General features: G+C 43.9%; 2 protein-coding genes across 2 annotated transcripts in view; both read left to right on the top strand.

The window, feature by feature from the left end:
- Positions 1-1,377: 1,377 nt before the first annotated feature.
- Positions 1,378-3,928, top strand: znhit2 (zinc finger, HIT-type containing 2). The gene is made up of 2 exons (XM_035173397.2): positions 1,378-1,478; positions 2,086-3,928. Exon 2 carries the CDS (start codon positions 2,152-2,154, stop codon positions 3,865-3,867), a length of 1,716 nt encoding a protein of 571 aa, XP_035029288.2. The 5' UTR covers positions 1,378-1,478; positions 2,086-2,151; the 3' UTR covers positions 3,868-3,928.
- Positions 3,929-4,521: 593 nt separating this feature from the next.
- lrpprc (leucine-rich pentatricopeptide repeat containing) overlaps positions 4,522-14,155 on the top strand; it is a 49,324-nt gene continuing 39,690 nt past the window's right edge. The window contains exons 1-11 of the mRNA XM_035172956.2: positions 4,522-4,752; positions 5,769-5,971; positions 6,215-6,337; positions 6,471-6,592; positions 6,770-6,828; positions 7,015-7,101; positions 7,195-7,321; positions 7,481-7,625; positions 7,755-7,912; positions 8,062-8,167; positions 8,871-8,978. Coding sequence (XP_035028847.2) covers positions 4,541-4,752; positions 5,769-5,971; positions 6,215-6,337; positions 6,471-6,592; positions 6,770-6,828; positions 7,015-7,101; positions 7,195-7,321; positions 7,481-7,625; positions 7,755-7,912; positions 8,062-8,167; positions 8,871-8,978 — 1,450 coding nt within the window. The 5' untranslated portion in view covers positions 4,522-4,540. The remainder of the gene's footprint in view (positions 4,753-5,768; positions 5,972-6,214; positions 6,338-6,470; positions 6,593-6,769; positions 6,829-7,014; positions 7,102-7,194; positions 7,322-7,480; positions 7,626-7,754; positions 7,913-8,061; positions 8,168-8,870; positions 8,979-14,155) is intronic.

The raw sequence follows: 14,155 nt of genomic DNA, 5'->3' as shown, positions 1-14,155 counted from the left end.
ATGAGATCCTGTGTTACGACACGTCATCAGTCCAACAGTCAGTAGCTGGTGGATTTAGTGTTGGGGCTACTGACGTGTCACAGGACATGCCAGGGAGAAATAAAAGTGACACGAGGAGGCAGCAGCCCACCCAGGACTGCTGGCACGGCAGCCAGGGGCGGGGCCAAGACAGCATGGCACACGCCGACCTTGGACCCCCCTTTCCCCACAGGCTCCGACAGGCGGCACGGGAGCCCCTCGGCCCAGTGAGGGGTGGACAGCCATCTGACAACTCCCCACCTGCATGACCTTTACCATGCTTGACCCCCTGCAGGAGACAATCACCTCATAGCAAACAGCCCCATGGGAGATGTAGACACAGCACAGCCAGAAAGACACACAAATAGACAGACGTGCATGTTGCACACACAGACTGACAGAGAGTTAGATGGAGGGACAGTAATGTAGTTACATGCATAAATGCTTGTGATGAGTCATTCGAATCTGACTGGCTGCTGCTCTAAAACAAAGAAGCTTGAGCCTAAATAACATCGTAGCTTTTCATTATTTAGTTTCCAGGGAAACCTACAGATAACCTCTGATTGGGAATCTTTATTTGGAGTAAACAAACCATTTAGACATGTGGGTGGAGCCACCGGTTGGGCCTCATACAAATATGACAGTTTGTTAAATCAGCTGATCAGCTGTTCACACTGAGAACATTTTCAGTTTATTGGCCAGTGAAGCTTTAAGCTGTTTCAGGTTTCCAGACAAATCAATGGATGAAATAACAGAAACAAACATTTAAGAAATGACCAATGAACCTGTATGGAAAAGAAAAGGGGAAAAAGTTGCAACACAGTGTTTTCATACTGATCAGACGAGTTGTATTAATGTCACTTGGTTTGTTCCTGACGTACCTTTATCAAACTTATCAATTGTACAAGATGTAAGATAATTTGAATTGTATTAATGTATTAATTTGAATATGAACAAGTTTACATAATAGTTATTGTTACACATTTGCATGCAGGTTGCCATGTCTTATTGCCCGGGAATATTATATAAATGAGTTGTCACATGCATGATTGCAAAATATTATATAATTTGAATGAGTCTGTGGCAATGGTAAAATGCCTCATTCACGTAGGTCCCAGCACTGTCAGGTTTCTAAGGTAATAAGACACATTTGCAAAAGAATCACTCAAACAAAGGAATTGATTCCATCCATATTAGAGCAAATGATGACACATGTTACAGGAAATAAAAGTAAATTTTAACATAAAGGTAATTTTCATGTAGTTTTTAGTCTGAACTGGAAAAAAAACGGTTTTAATGAATGGAACTCAAGAGGACGAATAAAACCTGAAGGTGGCAGTAGTGTAAGAACGTGGTTGTGAGCTGCAGGAAATTCTCACAGAAGAAGAAGTCAGTGTCACGTCATCGGTAGGCGACCTTGTTTGGGCCGGCGGACATGAGACGTTGCTGCTGTTGACCAAGTGAGTTTTTCTCATTAGTTTCAGATTTTACAGTAACAACGAGGACACGTGGTTGTATCGACCACGTTGAACGTTGCGTTTTAAACCTTCATACGAACCTTAACATGGTTTTAAATCGGCTTAAATTTTAACTTTAACGCGTTGTGTTGTGCTAACGTTAGCATCTCAACCTGATAAAATAAGACTTTATTAATCCCGAAGGAAATTCTTGTGCCAGTTTGCTCCAAGATTACAGAACAATATAAAGTAGAGTAAAATACAGAACAGTTAAACACAAAGTATTAAGTCTAAAATACAGGTGAAGATTAAAATATAGTAAAGATATAAGTGTATTGTAATAAAATACAATTATTGTTCACAAATAACATAAAGGTTTCACAAATATGCAAATGTTATCTAGACCTGCTCCAATGTTATCAGGATGAAAAGGTTTTTAAAAAATACATCAACAAAAACTGTCAATACCATTTTAATAAATGGAAAATCTGTCCCTCTGTGTTGCCATTTTCCCCTGAAACACCAAATCAGAAGGTGACTTCAGTGTTATCTTCAAATGTCAATATCATAAGTTTAATATATAATAACTTATTATTTGTTTGCTTCTTAGGTGACCTGCTTCAGACCGTTCTCTTCCTTTGCTCCACCATCATTCTTTGGCCCAATTCAACCACCAATGAATCCAATAATTAGACGGAGACTTCCTCCGTCTGTGAGGAGTCTCCTGACGGACATCGGCCCGAAGGAGGACTGGACTGACGCAGAGCCCGAGGGAGTGGCCAGAGATGGGATTCTGCTCCCGGCCAGAGGAGCTGACTCTGGACCAGAGGAGTTTCTCGTTCCAGCCAAGGCAGAGGGAGAGGAGTCTACAGAGGATGGGAGTTACGCTGGGATGAATGCTATGTGCATGTTGTGTAAATGTAAACCCTCTTGCTACACCTGTCCTCGGTGTAACCTGCGTTATTGTGGCTTGGCTTGCTACCAGAGCCCAGATCACTCTGTCTGCTCTGAGGCATTTTACAAGCAGTCTGTTCTCGAGGAACTGAAGGATATGGGGAAAACAGAAGGCGAGCAGAGAAAGAAAATGCAGGAGATTCTTGTGGGCCTCAGACAAAAGGCAGAAAAAAATGATGGGGGGATGGAAGGTTTGTTAAAAGAAGCAGGTATCGTGTCAGATGACGGGGAAGAAGCGGTAGCAGAGAAAGTACAGGTTGTGGAGCTCTTGTCCAGGTTAGCAGAGCTCCAACAGTCTGGAGAGGGGAGTGCCACCGAGATTGAGGCTATTTTGAGAAAACTTGGAGAGATTGGAGATGGAGAGCTGCTGCCTGGAGACTTAGATGAGGATGCTGAAAGTGAAGGAGGGGAGCTGGACCTGGCGGAACGACTCTCTGGGATGGATTTGGACAAACTCTCAGAAGAGGAGCTGTGGGAAATTCTCAACGGCAAAGAGAAAGACATGTTTATGGACATGATGAAGTCTGGAGCTCTTAGCAAGCTCGTTCCCCTGTGGAGACCATGGTGGGAGGAGCATGACGGAGGAGGGAGAGCACTGGTGGAGGAAGTGGGCAAATTGGAAAGCGAAAATTCAGCAACAGTGGAGGAACAGGATGTTTGTAATAAAGTCAAGGAGTCACATGAAGTAGCTCACAAACAGGGCAAAAAAGCTACAAAGTTGAAAAAGATTAAAGGGACGAATACAAGCAAGAACAAGGGAAGTTCAACAGTTCCCACTGTGCCTCCAGTTTCTGCAAAAATTCCAAAGTTGAGCTCTTTATGTGCAAATCCATCTCCCCTGGTATGCTATGGTTTGGCCAATGCACTTTATGGCTACACTTTCAGCCTGTGCTTCCTAAACGGTGACACTGATTCACTGATGTTTGAGTTTTGTGACATGATCCTGACTCTGTCAGAGGCCCTGAACTCTAACAGGGTGTTCAACTCTCTCCAAGAGGCCTTAGGATGCGGAGAAACTCTAATTCTGGGTGGAGGGTACCTGGACAAGGAGGATCCACTGGCCCCGACTAGGGCAGTGGAAGCTGTTGCTCACATCATGACTGGCAGAGACAGAAGAGATGCTACAGGATACTGTCTGGCAGCTTTGAGTCAGCTTCGCTCAGTTCTCTCCAAGGCCAGATCTGCCCTTTCTAAAGAGGGAGAGGAAGGTGCAAGGAGGCAGAAGTACTTCCTGGCAAGCAAGAAGTGTGAATTCTTTCAAGCCTGGGTGTTGGACAATGCATCCCAGATTCAAAGACTGGCTGTCGAGTCATGGAATGAACACGGTAAAAGAGAGAGCGCAAGGAGCAGCCTGGAGAAATCAAAGGCTGTAGTTGAGGAGAACTTGAAGAAAGGGAAGAAGAAAGGAAATAGAGAGTTGATTAAAGAACTGAGCTAATTTGTTGAAAATGTTGTTTGTATTGTAATGAAATAAATTAAATTCTCACTGTGAAATTCAACCTCTGAAACATAATTTCTGGTCTGTTCTTAATAGATAAATATATTTGTATATATGTAGCAGCAGGTTCTGTTTCAATCTGACCATTTGCTGCGTGTCCTCACCAATCCTTATTTCAACAAAAGTGAAAATGCCCGCACCACTATAAAAAAGAATTATGGTTTGAATGGTTTCACAAACAAAACAGATACACAATAAATTTCCTGATTTTTTTTTTTTTATTTCCGTATACACTACATTTTTATTTTCAGATATAATATTCTATACTTTTAATTTTATTTTCTAATATTCTTTAGACTATATACTCATGTTTCATTCTCTGTACTCTATCATATATTGTGTTACTGTAACCTGGCACAATTAATTTCCTTCGGGATTAATTAAGTCTTATACTTTGGAATGAAGAATTATGAAATGGAATTAATTACAGTTTATTTTTTGTACGATCACAATTTCGGTGCAGATCCAGGAACAGTTTAAAGTCTCTTTAACATTTCTCTTGTTGATAATAAATAAATAAAAACACAACAAACCTCGTGGAAGGATGAAAGGAACCCTCACGCGCTCAGCCGCTGTTCTCGCGCTACTTGTTGTGGCCGGTCACGTGGTGCGGATGCCCTTCCACACGCTGCTACAGGAAAACATGGCTGCCCTCTTGAGATCAGCCCGGCTACTCAGACTCTCGCCTTCGGGCTTGCTCCACGTCGCGGGGACGAACAGAACCGGGCCGCCGCTCGGCCGCCTGTACAGCGGGGCTCTGTGCGGCAGCAGAACCGCAGCGTGTTCCCGTCTCAGCCGGCCCGGGTCGGACAGCGTCTCCATCAGGTATCACGCAGCCTGCTAGCCGCAGCTAGCCACATGTGAAGCTGGACTGTCATTGAGGCTCAATGACAGTCCAGCTTCACTCATGTTTACTGTGGTTTAACCTGTAGAATCACACGCACTGCTCTGACACGTGTAGCATCATGTCAGACTGAGTTTCCCACTAGCACTGCTTAGCTTTAGCTGGAAATAAACATGGCCTCATCCTTTACATAAGGTGATGATCAGAGGTTATGTATGTGTGTCCACTCATTCTTTAAACTTCATATCTTACACCATGTTCATGAACTTATTTATTGGTGTAGCTGTGGGCAGCCTCTCATGTCTATGCGCCTACCCTTGGTTTAAATGACATGCTAACTCTTAGCAAGAGGCTCATCTTTGAGGTACAGCCATTCATTCATTCTGTCAGGCTGCAGCTACAGAGGATGTTCTCATCAAATCCAGTGATCAGCTTTAAATCTGTAAGTGTCAGTAGAGGATTGCAGGCGTCTTGATGATGAAGAGGTTTGAGTCCTGGTGTGGTTTTCTCTCTAGGAGCATTTTTAACTCAAGGTCACAGCTCCTGATTAAACCTGAAGCAGCATTTCGAATGGTGAAGCTACTGTGCATCCATGTGTATCTACGCCTAGTGGGTTATAAGTCAAATCCAGCGGAAATGAATGCATCCTTATACACCAGGGTCACAAGAAATTCTTACTACATGAAGCCATAATACTCAGTTTGTGTGGAAGCTGACAAAACTTCAGTGTTTGTAATTACAACTCGTGGACAGTGATGACAAAAATCTGGCATGTTCATCAGTTGCATCAGCACTTTTAACACAAACTAAACATTTTAACCTTCGATGAAGGTAGGAGTTATTGCAGGGCTGTTGTATTGGGCTGCATTAGTTTGAGCTTCTTGTACCTAATAAACTGCTCAATCTTTTCTCCTCCCCCTCACACACCTACATCCCTCTCTGCTCTAAAACTCCCTCCATCTCCTTCACTATGTCACTCTGTGAATCCCGTCTACAGTCACGTGTGGCCGTATTCGGCGGGGTGTCTGCGTGGCTATGCCGTGGCTACAGACAACAAGGACGAGGCCAGTGTTTCGGTGCGGTCCAAGCAGGCGCAGCAGTTCGACTGGGCTCTGGCCAAGCTCGACAGCTCCGTGAGGAGGACCGGCCGCATCACCAAGACGCTGCTGCTCCGCATCTTCCATGACATCTGCAGGACAGGTAGGCAGGTCGAACAACAGACAGGATGTCAGATGAAGGTGTAGACCATTATTAGTTATAACCCAGCTCAGTAGGTGCTGATGGACATTAGATTATTGTGAGAAACAAACAAACCAACCAAACCAAACTATGCTGATTATCCCAGAAAGTGTAGCTAGCTGTGTGATATCAGGAATATACAGTCCTGTCTTTCTCTTTCTCTCTCTCCATCCATCCTCATCCTCTGTTCCTGTCGGTTTAAAGGTTATCCCAGTGGTAACCAGGCGTTGTTGCTGCTGCGTAGCTGTGGGTCGCTGCTGCCAGAGGTGCCTCTGGAGGAACGCACCGTGCTGGCACACCGGGTGTGGGAGAAGCTGCATGAGTTGGGTAAGTGACACCAATGGCAACAACTTAATCGTCATATCATCAAGTATTTAATCATGGTTATGAGAGTAGAAGTCTTTGGCTCATCGTAGTAAACTGTGACTGGGTTGACAGATTTTTGCCTTCCCCTCCCCAGGTGCACAGTTTGATGTTAGTCACTACAACGCCCTGCTGAAGGTTTACCTGCAGAATGAGTTCAAGTTCTCTCCCACTGACTTCCTGGCCAAGATGGAAGCAGCTAGTGTCCAGCCCAACAGAGTAAGTACTGCAAGATGGAAGAAAAACTATCAAGCACCATTGATAAAAATCTAAATCTAAATCTTTTTAGGGTCTGCATCACATATAATATGAGTCCAGACAAACCTGGATGTAAACTGGTTGGTGGAGACATACAATCCCCAGGTTGTGATTCTGGTCGTTCTGTTTGTTTCCTAGGTTACCTACCAGAGACTCATAGCAGCCTATTGCCAGAATGGGGATATCGAGGGAGCCAGGTGAGCAACCAGCCAATAGAGTTCATGTTCTGATGGGACACAGTTTGCAGAACTTAATATGTGATATGCTTGTATTTTGTTAAATACAGTATATTATGTATATATTTTAGTCTTTTTAAGCAGAAGATATTATATTTCTACATTCCTGTCTTTTCCCCATTCCCCATGTCTTCTCTGCCTCCTCAGCACCATACTGGGTTTCATGAAGACCAAAGATTTGCCGATCACTGAGGCGGTTTTCAACTCTCTGGTGAACGGCCACGCTCGTGCAGGGTGAGTGTCACTATGATATTTAATGGGACATAATAAGTGTTGTGCTGGAGTAATTAGATTTTAACAAGCTGTCATCTTTTTATCGCTGTGCAGTGACATCGAGAGTGCTAAGAACATCCTGCCTGTGATGCGCGGAGCGGGAATTGAACCAGGTCCTGACACTTATTTATCACTGCTTACCGCTTATGCCGAAAAGGGAGACCTGGAAAGTCTGAAAAAGGTGAGTGTGGTTTCAAAACAATACAGCTGAACATTTTGCACCTGTGTATGTTCGTATCTGATGAATGAACGCCCCTCTGTGTTTTATTTTTCCTTTTCCTCCCTTTTCTATTCCTCTGCCTCTTAAAACACTCCTCACACTCCTGTCTGTCTTTGTCAGACCATGGAGGAGGCAGAGAGTGCAGACTGCAGTCTGATGGACAGGGACATCATGCAGGTCATCTTCACTTTGGCCAAGTCCGGACACCAGCAGCACATCCCAGACATGGTTGAGCGCTTGAGGCACGAGAGGGGTTATGTGCCAGGTACACATGCACACGTACTCTTCATGTTTTCTTCAGCACTTTTTTTTAAAACTAGCTAATCAGCTGTATTAACAGTCGTATTAAAAGTGATATGAGGCTGAGAAGATTGTCCCTTTGTTTTTATTGTAGATGCTATGAATCTGTGTCTGAGCCTGATCACGCAGGGCCAGGAAGAAACGGCTTTTAACATCCTGAAGAGTTTCTCCTCACTGGAGCCGGATAATTTCGCCACCGATTCCCCGAACCTGGGCAACTTCTTCCTCAGACACTGTGTCAACATGAACACGGTAGATAAAAAAAGTTATCTCACTTCTCCCTAGCACAGCGTTTGACTTTAAGCATTCATTGTAACACTTGAAATGTATGTTGAGTATAAATTTTGATGTTTAGGTAAATTTTTTATTTCTCTGTGTGTGTGTGTGTGTGTGTGCTACAGTCATTGGAGAAGCTCACAGGTTACTGTGAAGAGCTCCAGGAGACGAAGCGTCACTCTGCCCCACTCACCTTCTCTTTGCAATGTGCTCTGGAGGCCAAGAAGACTGGTACGGCACATGCTTTCATTTACTTTCATCACTTGTGTTGGAGAGAGACATTTCTCTTTTTATAAAGTTTAGTGTTTATGCTATATTTCTGTACACACAACAATATCAATAGCTATTTATTAACAGGGCTGTGCGATATAACAATTATATATCATGTGACGTAAGAAAAACTTGTTTTTCACATGATTCTCTGTTGCAGTTTCATTGTGGCACAAATCAAATTTTTTGTCATTTGGATGGCACCTCCTTCCAATATGTATATAGACCATAAATTTGCATGAAATAGACACAAATAAAGAACAGAGTAAATCAGAACAGAAGATAGTAGCTAGTAGATATTGACCCTCTTTAACCCCCTACTCGAGAATCATGTCAAGAGGGTCTACGGATGAGAAGCACAAAAGTAGAGTTGAGTGAAACAAATCCCAAACTCAGTCATTGCAAGAGCCATAGGAGATACTGCCCACTTCAAGATAACATCTGCAAAGACATGGTCCCAATTTACATAGTTAAGAAAAGGTACGAGTAACAAATAACAATATGAAATCACCTTTATTGGGATATGAGGTTTTTGTCATATCACACAGCCCCAACATTGGATATACTGTATTTTGAATGCAACATTAATGCATTAACCTCTTGACAGATGTTTCGCTGCAAATTATATTAAATCAGTGTTTTGCTTTTTTGTTTTTTTTTCCAGATTTGTCTTTTGAGCTGATGAAGATATTGAAGGAGCAAGGCTTACCCTTAAGGCCACACTACTTCTGCCCTCTCCTCAGTCAGAATTTGAAGGACAACAACCCAGCTGGTACAGAAACACACACAAACACTGACTTAATTTACATCTTGCATTTTTGTATATGATTCTGTAGCTTTAATGCTGAGATTGTTTAAACCTGAACATGTCACTGGATGTCTGGGAGTTGTAACAGGATATGCGACAAGACCTATGCTGTTGTTTTTAATCTTCACTCCTCTACTGAAGCTTTGCCTGATTTGTGTAAAGTTCCTTCTTCAAACCTTATAATAATTGAATTATGCATCTTTTTGGATAGAAGTAGCTTGGAGAAATCTGAATCTAAATGACAGTGAAGGAAACATGTACACAAGCTGTTTTAGCATCCAGTCTGACACGGAGAGAGTTTTTTTGGGGGGGGGGTATGATATTAGCTGTTTATGAACGTGTGTTGTTTTTTCCGTGCAGAGGGGTTCATGACTTTCTCTGTCCTCTGTATCAGAAAGGGCTTTTAAAGGAGTGTTTCCCTCAAATATTAATGTCTCACAGAGTGGTCCAGCTGGGACAGATTTCACTGAGCCGGGGCAGTCGAGGGCAAAGAAGCCTGATCCCCGAGTGAGAAAGTTGAGGCCGGAAGAGATGAAACAAACACGTACATACACACTTACTCCGAAATACACACACACATCCGAGTCTCTCTGGAGAGATCTAGGAATAGATCACCAAGTTTAGAAGAAGTCTCAACATCAGCCACTCACGACAGACGAGCTCTGCACCAAAAAGACAGACTTTCAGAAAGTGCGCTCAGACACGAATGTCATATTTCCTATTTCTCCTCATGATCGGCAAACACTTGTCACCTGTGAATGAAATGATGATAGCAACTTCTTCTACTCAGAATAAATGAATTGTCCATAATGCACCACTGTCATCCATGGAATTTTAAACAGTAAATGTCCCCAAAAGCCGCCAGTGTACCAACTTTGCAGAGGCTGCCGAAAGAAGAAAGTGGTGCACATCATGTATGGATGGTTGATGTGGTGACCTGTGGCGGGGGCAGCTAAGCCTTCTCGTTAGGACGACTGGGGGGGGGGCTCTCCACATAGACACATACATGAGAGCACATACATGCCAGAGGCTGAGGGGTCCGAGGTCATTTTGCTCCAGTAGCTTACTTCAAATCTTTTTTTATCAAACCAAATCTTGTTTTAGTTCACATCTTCTACTGTCCCTCACTCCAGTTCTCCTTTTCCAATAAGGGTCTCTCCTCAATATTAATTTCCCAACATGCAACTGGTCTGTGTTAAACCTGTTTAAACTACTCCCATGTTTGTGTCTAGCGGTTCCTGTAAGACTTGGGAATCTTGGTAAGCAGCGTGTCACATGTATGGATAGAAGTTACTATATTTGCTCCTGTTTTTCAACCGGTTTTCAACCTCGTTGTATTAAATTAAACTCAGGCCAAATTAGTGAAACAATAAATTAAACTGACTTGTTTTTGATGTGTTGAATCTGAATTCAACGGGACATTGAGCTTTTTACTTTCTTCACCGCGGTTTTTTTTTTTTTCTTCTTCTGCCACTTAAGAACATTTTAATGTCCCAGCAGGTGAAGTTAAGGGGAATACTTTTGTTCCCACTTTTCATCTCTGCTAAAGCAAATGGTTATTTTTTGGGGAAATTTTGTAAGTGACGTGCTTGTGGTAGAAATCGTGTGAGTGGCCGATGGTCTGCATTCGGGAGACTTGTCAGAATTCACAACTCATTAGCGAATGTACCCTGTCAAATGTCTTCAGCAGCGTCTGGGCTTTTAAGTGCTTTATTTATTCTGAGCTCCGACTCTCTCTTTGGGGTTTTTTAGGGAGATTAATAAATGATGTATTTTCCTCCTGTCAGCTAATTGACAGCATTTGAGCTGGCAGGGGGGGGAGAAGCTGGTGAGACGAGTGTGGCGACGCTGCAGATTGACTTCTCTGTGCGGTTGAGACAGATTCTCCGTTTGAATAGTGAGATGCCTCAGTGCCTGTCATGAAGAAGACGATGAGACACGAGTTTAAACTTGCACAGCCACACAAACACCGAGACCCACACCCAGACTTTAAATCCTCCGTCTCAAAGCCACACAAACGCATTAGATGGATTCCATTTAGTTATCACAGTGTGGGGGGGAAAAAGAACGGAAGGAAGGAAAGTGGAGAAACTTCTCTTTCGTTTACACACTCGCTTCGCTTCCGATGGTGTTAGCCTTAACCCTCATGAATGATGCAGCCTCTTTTTCTCCTTCTCCTTCCTGCTTTCTATACTCATTGGCTGCTGGAGGTGTGTGTGTGTGTGTGGGTGTGTGTGTATATATTGTGTGCGGGGGGAGGTCGGGGGCAGTGCAGGTGATGTGACTGATGCAGAGTGACTTGATTTCATGTAAATGCAAGCGCTCTGAGGGAATTCACTTTGGATTACGCGCCCCACTGTGCACGGCCCATGAAATATTAAGCGCCGTGTCACTTTTTGTCCACAGGTGTCACTAGCGGGCAGAGAGGCCAGAGCCTTGGAATTGGAGGAGAGGTATGGGGGGGAGGGATAAAAACTCCCCTTGCATTTTGATGAGGTGTGGATTTGGCGGGTTTAGCAGAAGCATATGCTGGGCCAAACTTCCCACCTGCCGCCAGCAAGTCACCGCTTGTCAGCTCTCGCGATGTAACACGTTCTTATCCCTTCTGACATGGCGGCGCAAGAAAAAAAAAAAGGGAAGGGAGACTCTCACAGGAAGGGAGTGTTTTTAGGCTCGTGTGTGTTAGGTGATGAGAGATGTAAAGGCCTCCTTGTCGACTCTGCTTTCCTTCTTCGCTCCTCACCATATTTATTTAATTTGATCCGTTTCACTTTTTCTTTAATGCATCCCTCTCTGTCTAAAGCCTCTTTTCCACTGGTCCAAAAATCCACTAATATCTGGCTTTTGTCTGCAATGGGAATGGGTACAATCGTCATTCACTCCCGTGTCAAACGACTCTGCAGTAGACGCAGGTTTTAATTCGCTGCCATCGGCAGTGATGGGAATTTTCCAAGTTGTCGAGGGGAGAGAGCGCCTCAGTTGTCGGCGAGTTCCTGACGTTGCACGTGATGCACCAGAGGAAATAAACACCTCTAGTGACAATGGGAAAGGAGTCAAACGCCCTTTTTGAGCAGGTTTTGCCACGTTTAAACATTCAAACCTGCTAATTTTGATTTGCCAAGATGAAAAAGGAAGAAAAAAAAAAAGTGAGGATGACATCACAGCTTTTCTTGCCCCATAAAATGGACATTTTCTTGCTCTCGCTTCTGTTTTCATAAAACAACTCGTCATCGCCTCACAGCCGACAAACTCTACCTTTAGAGAGTCAGCGACACGGAGCGATGGAGAGAAGGATGGTGTCGGGGGAGAAAGAGAAGGAGAAGTGACAGGTACTCATGTCCAAGGATGGGAGGAGATGACAGCGGCCGGCTCACTCCACTCCTCTTTTCCTCTCTTTCCTCCGTCCTCACTTCTCGTGTGTGACAGTTAACCTGAAGACATGAGTCTGATGATGATATCTTGTGACCACTGCCATGCTTAACTCACTGCTTTGATACTTTCTTGCCCGGATGGTATGTCAGACTTTGTGCTGACCAACCTGGAGAGGCCTCCACTCTTCTCAGTTCTCCTCTGTCCCCAATCTTTATTTAAATTGATCAGACAGGGGGAAGTAGAAAAAATAAGGGTTGCTGGCATGTAACGAATATGGAGAGAAGACTCGGAATGAGAAGTGTGCAAATGACACTACATAATATTAACCTCTGCCAAAAAGGTTTTGTTTTCATCTGCGTTTGTCTGTTTGTTTGTCAGTCAACAGAAAAAATTACTGAACTGATTTCTATGAATATTGTGGAGGGGTTGGGCATGACCCATAAAGGGGGAATCCATTTAATTTTGCAGTTGATTGGTATAAATGATTGGATCCAGGAATCCTTTTTTACCAGGGAGGTTATGTTTTCAACCCTGTCCGTTGTTTGGTTTGTTTATTCATCAGGAAGCAGTATGTGTCAGGCTGATCTGCATTAAGGAGTGGACCACAGAGACATGAAAGTGGCCGATGTAAAACTTGCTGTTTCAGTGAACAGTACCACTCACAGGCACACAGACGGCCTTTCTTTGTAGCCTGATTTATAACTGCTTACCCAAGTCATGTAGCAACGTTTGCCACAGGCCTGTAAATAAAGGGAGTGGACAACTGAGCAAAGCACTCTGGGGTTGAAAGGGTTAAAAGCTCTTGCTCGCAGACTTGACTTGCAAAAAACACAACAACACACAAACATGCTTGTTGGACAACAGAAAAGTGCTGATTATCAGGAAAGCTCACGTGCTGAGGCCGGAAAGCGCAGGCGTATGCATTTATACGTCCAGCTCTCCATTCACTTGTTTTCTGTCTGTCTGACTCACCGTGAAATTGATTATGGATTATTCAGGAGGAAAGCAGGTGCTCCCTCTCTTCTTTCATAAAAACAGGCCAGGATGAAAGCGATTAGGGTTTAGAATGGACCGCAGACCGGATGGATCCTCCATTGAGAAGAAAGGGGAAGATCGCCTGTTGACTTTTTCTTGAAAGCAGGGTAGATGGATAGTGAGAGGGGCAGATGATAGAGTGATATGGATGGATGTAGTGGTTCAGGTAGCCCTACCTGGCATAATGCACCCCCGCCCCCCCCCCAGCCGCAAGTTTTAATGGCATATAAAAGCCTCGGCCTCATCTTTTATTCAGCTGAAGAGAGAGACTGCCAGGTGAACACATACGTCCCAGGAGGACGCAGAAACACAGAGCTGTATATATGTGTGCGTGCATGTGTGTTTCAGAACCTGCATGGAAAGCAAATACACCCAGCTCTTGGTGGTGTGTGAACTCAAGGAGGCACTTTATGGGAGTTTACTGAAGTCCACATGGGAGCAAGGTGTATTGGTACCTTGGATGCAGTCTTATATAACATCTAGATATATTGATATTTTGGTCCTAAACCCGCATAGCAACACACGGTAAGAATGAGTGCACGTACAGGGATGCGTGCATGCGCTCATTTAGGCCGATGTCCTTCGTGGGCACGCTCCCAGACATATGCAAAGTGCTGCAGTGCCTTCTCCATATGTGCCCACACTCCCAAATATACACACACACACACACACACTTGCGGGCATTTTGAGTGTGTGTAAGCGACTGTTCCATATGCATGTGGCTGTTTTGGCCC

This window comes from Hippoglossus stenolepis, chromosome 12 (assembly GCF_022539355.2).
Source record: "Hippoglossus stenolepis isolate QCI-W04-F060 chromosome 12, HSTE1.2, whole genome shotgun sequence".
NCBI classification, from domain to species: Eukaryota; Metazoa; Chordata; class Actinopteri; order Pleuronectiformes; family Pleuronectidae; genus Hippoglossus; species Hippoglossus stenolepis.
Note: the sequence above shows the minus strand (reverse complement) of the source record. Positions and strands in the feature narration are given on the sequence as shown.

What these genes read in the sequence shown, in the direction of transcription:
- znhit2 (XM_035173397.2), top strand. Translation starts at nt 2,152, where the DNA reads ATGAATCCAATAATTAGACGGAGACTTCCTCCGTCTGTGAGGAGTCTC.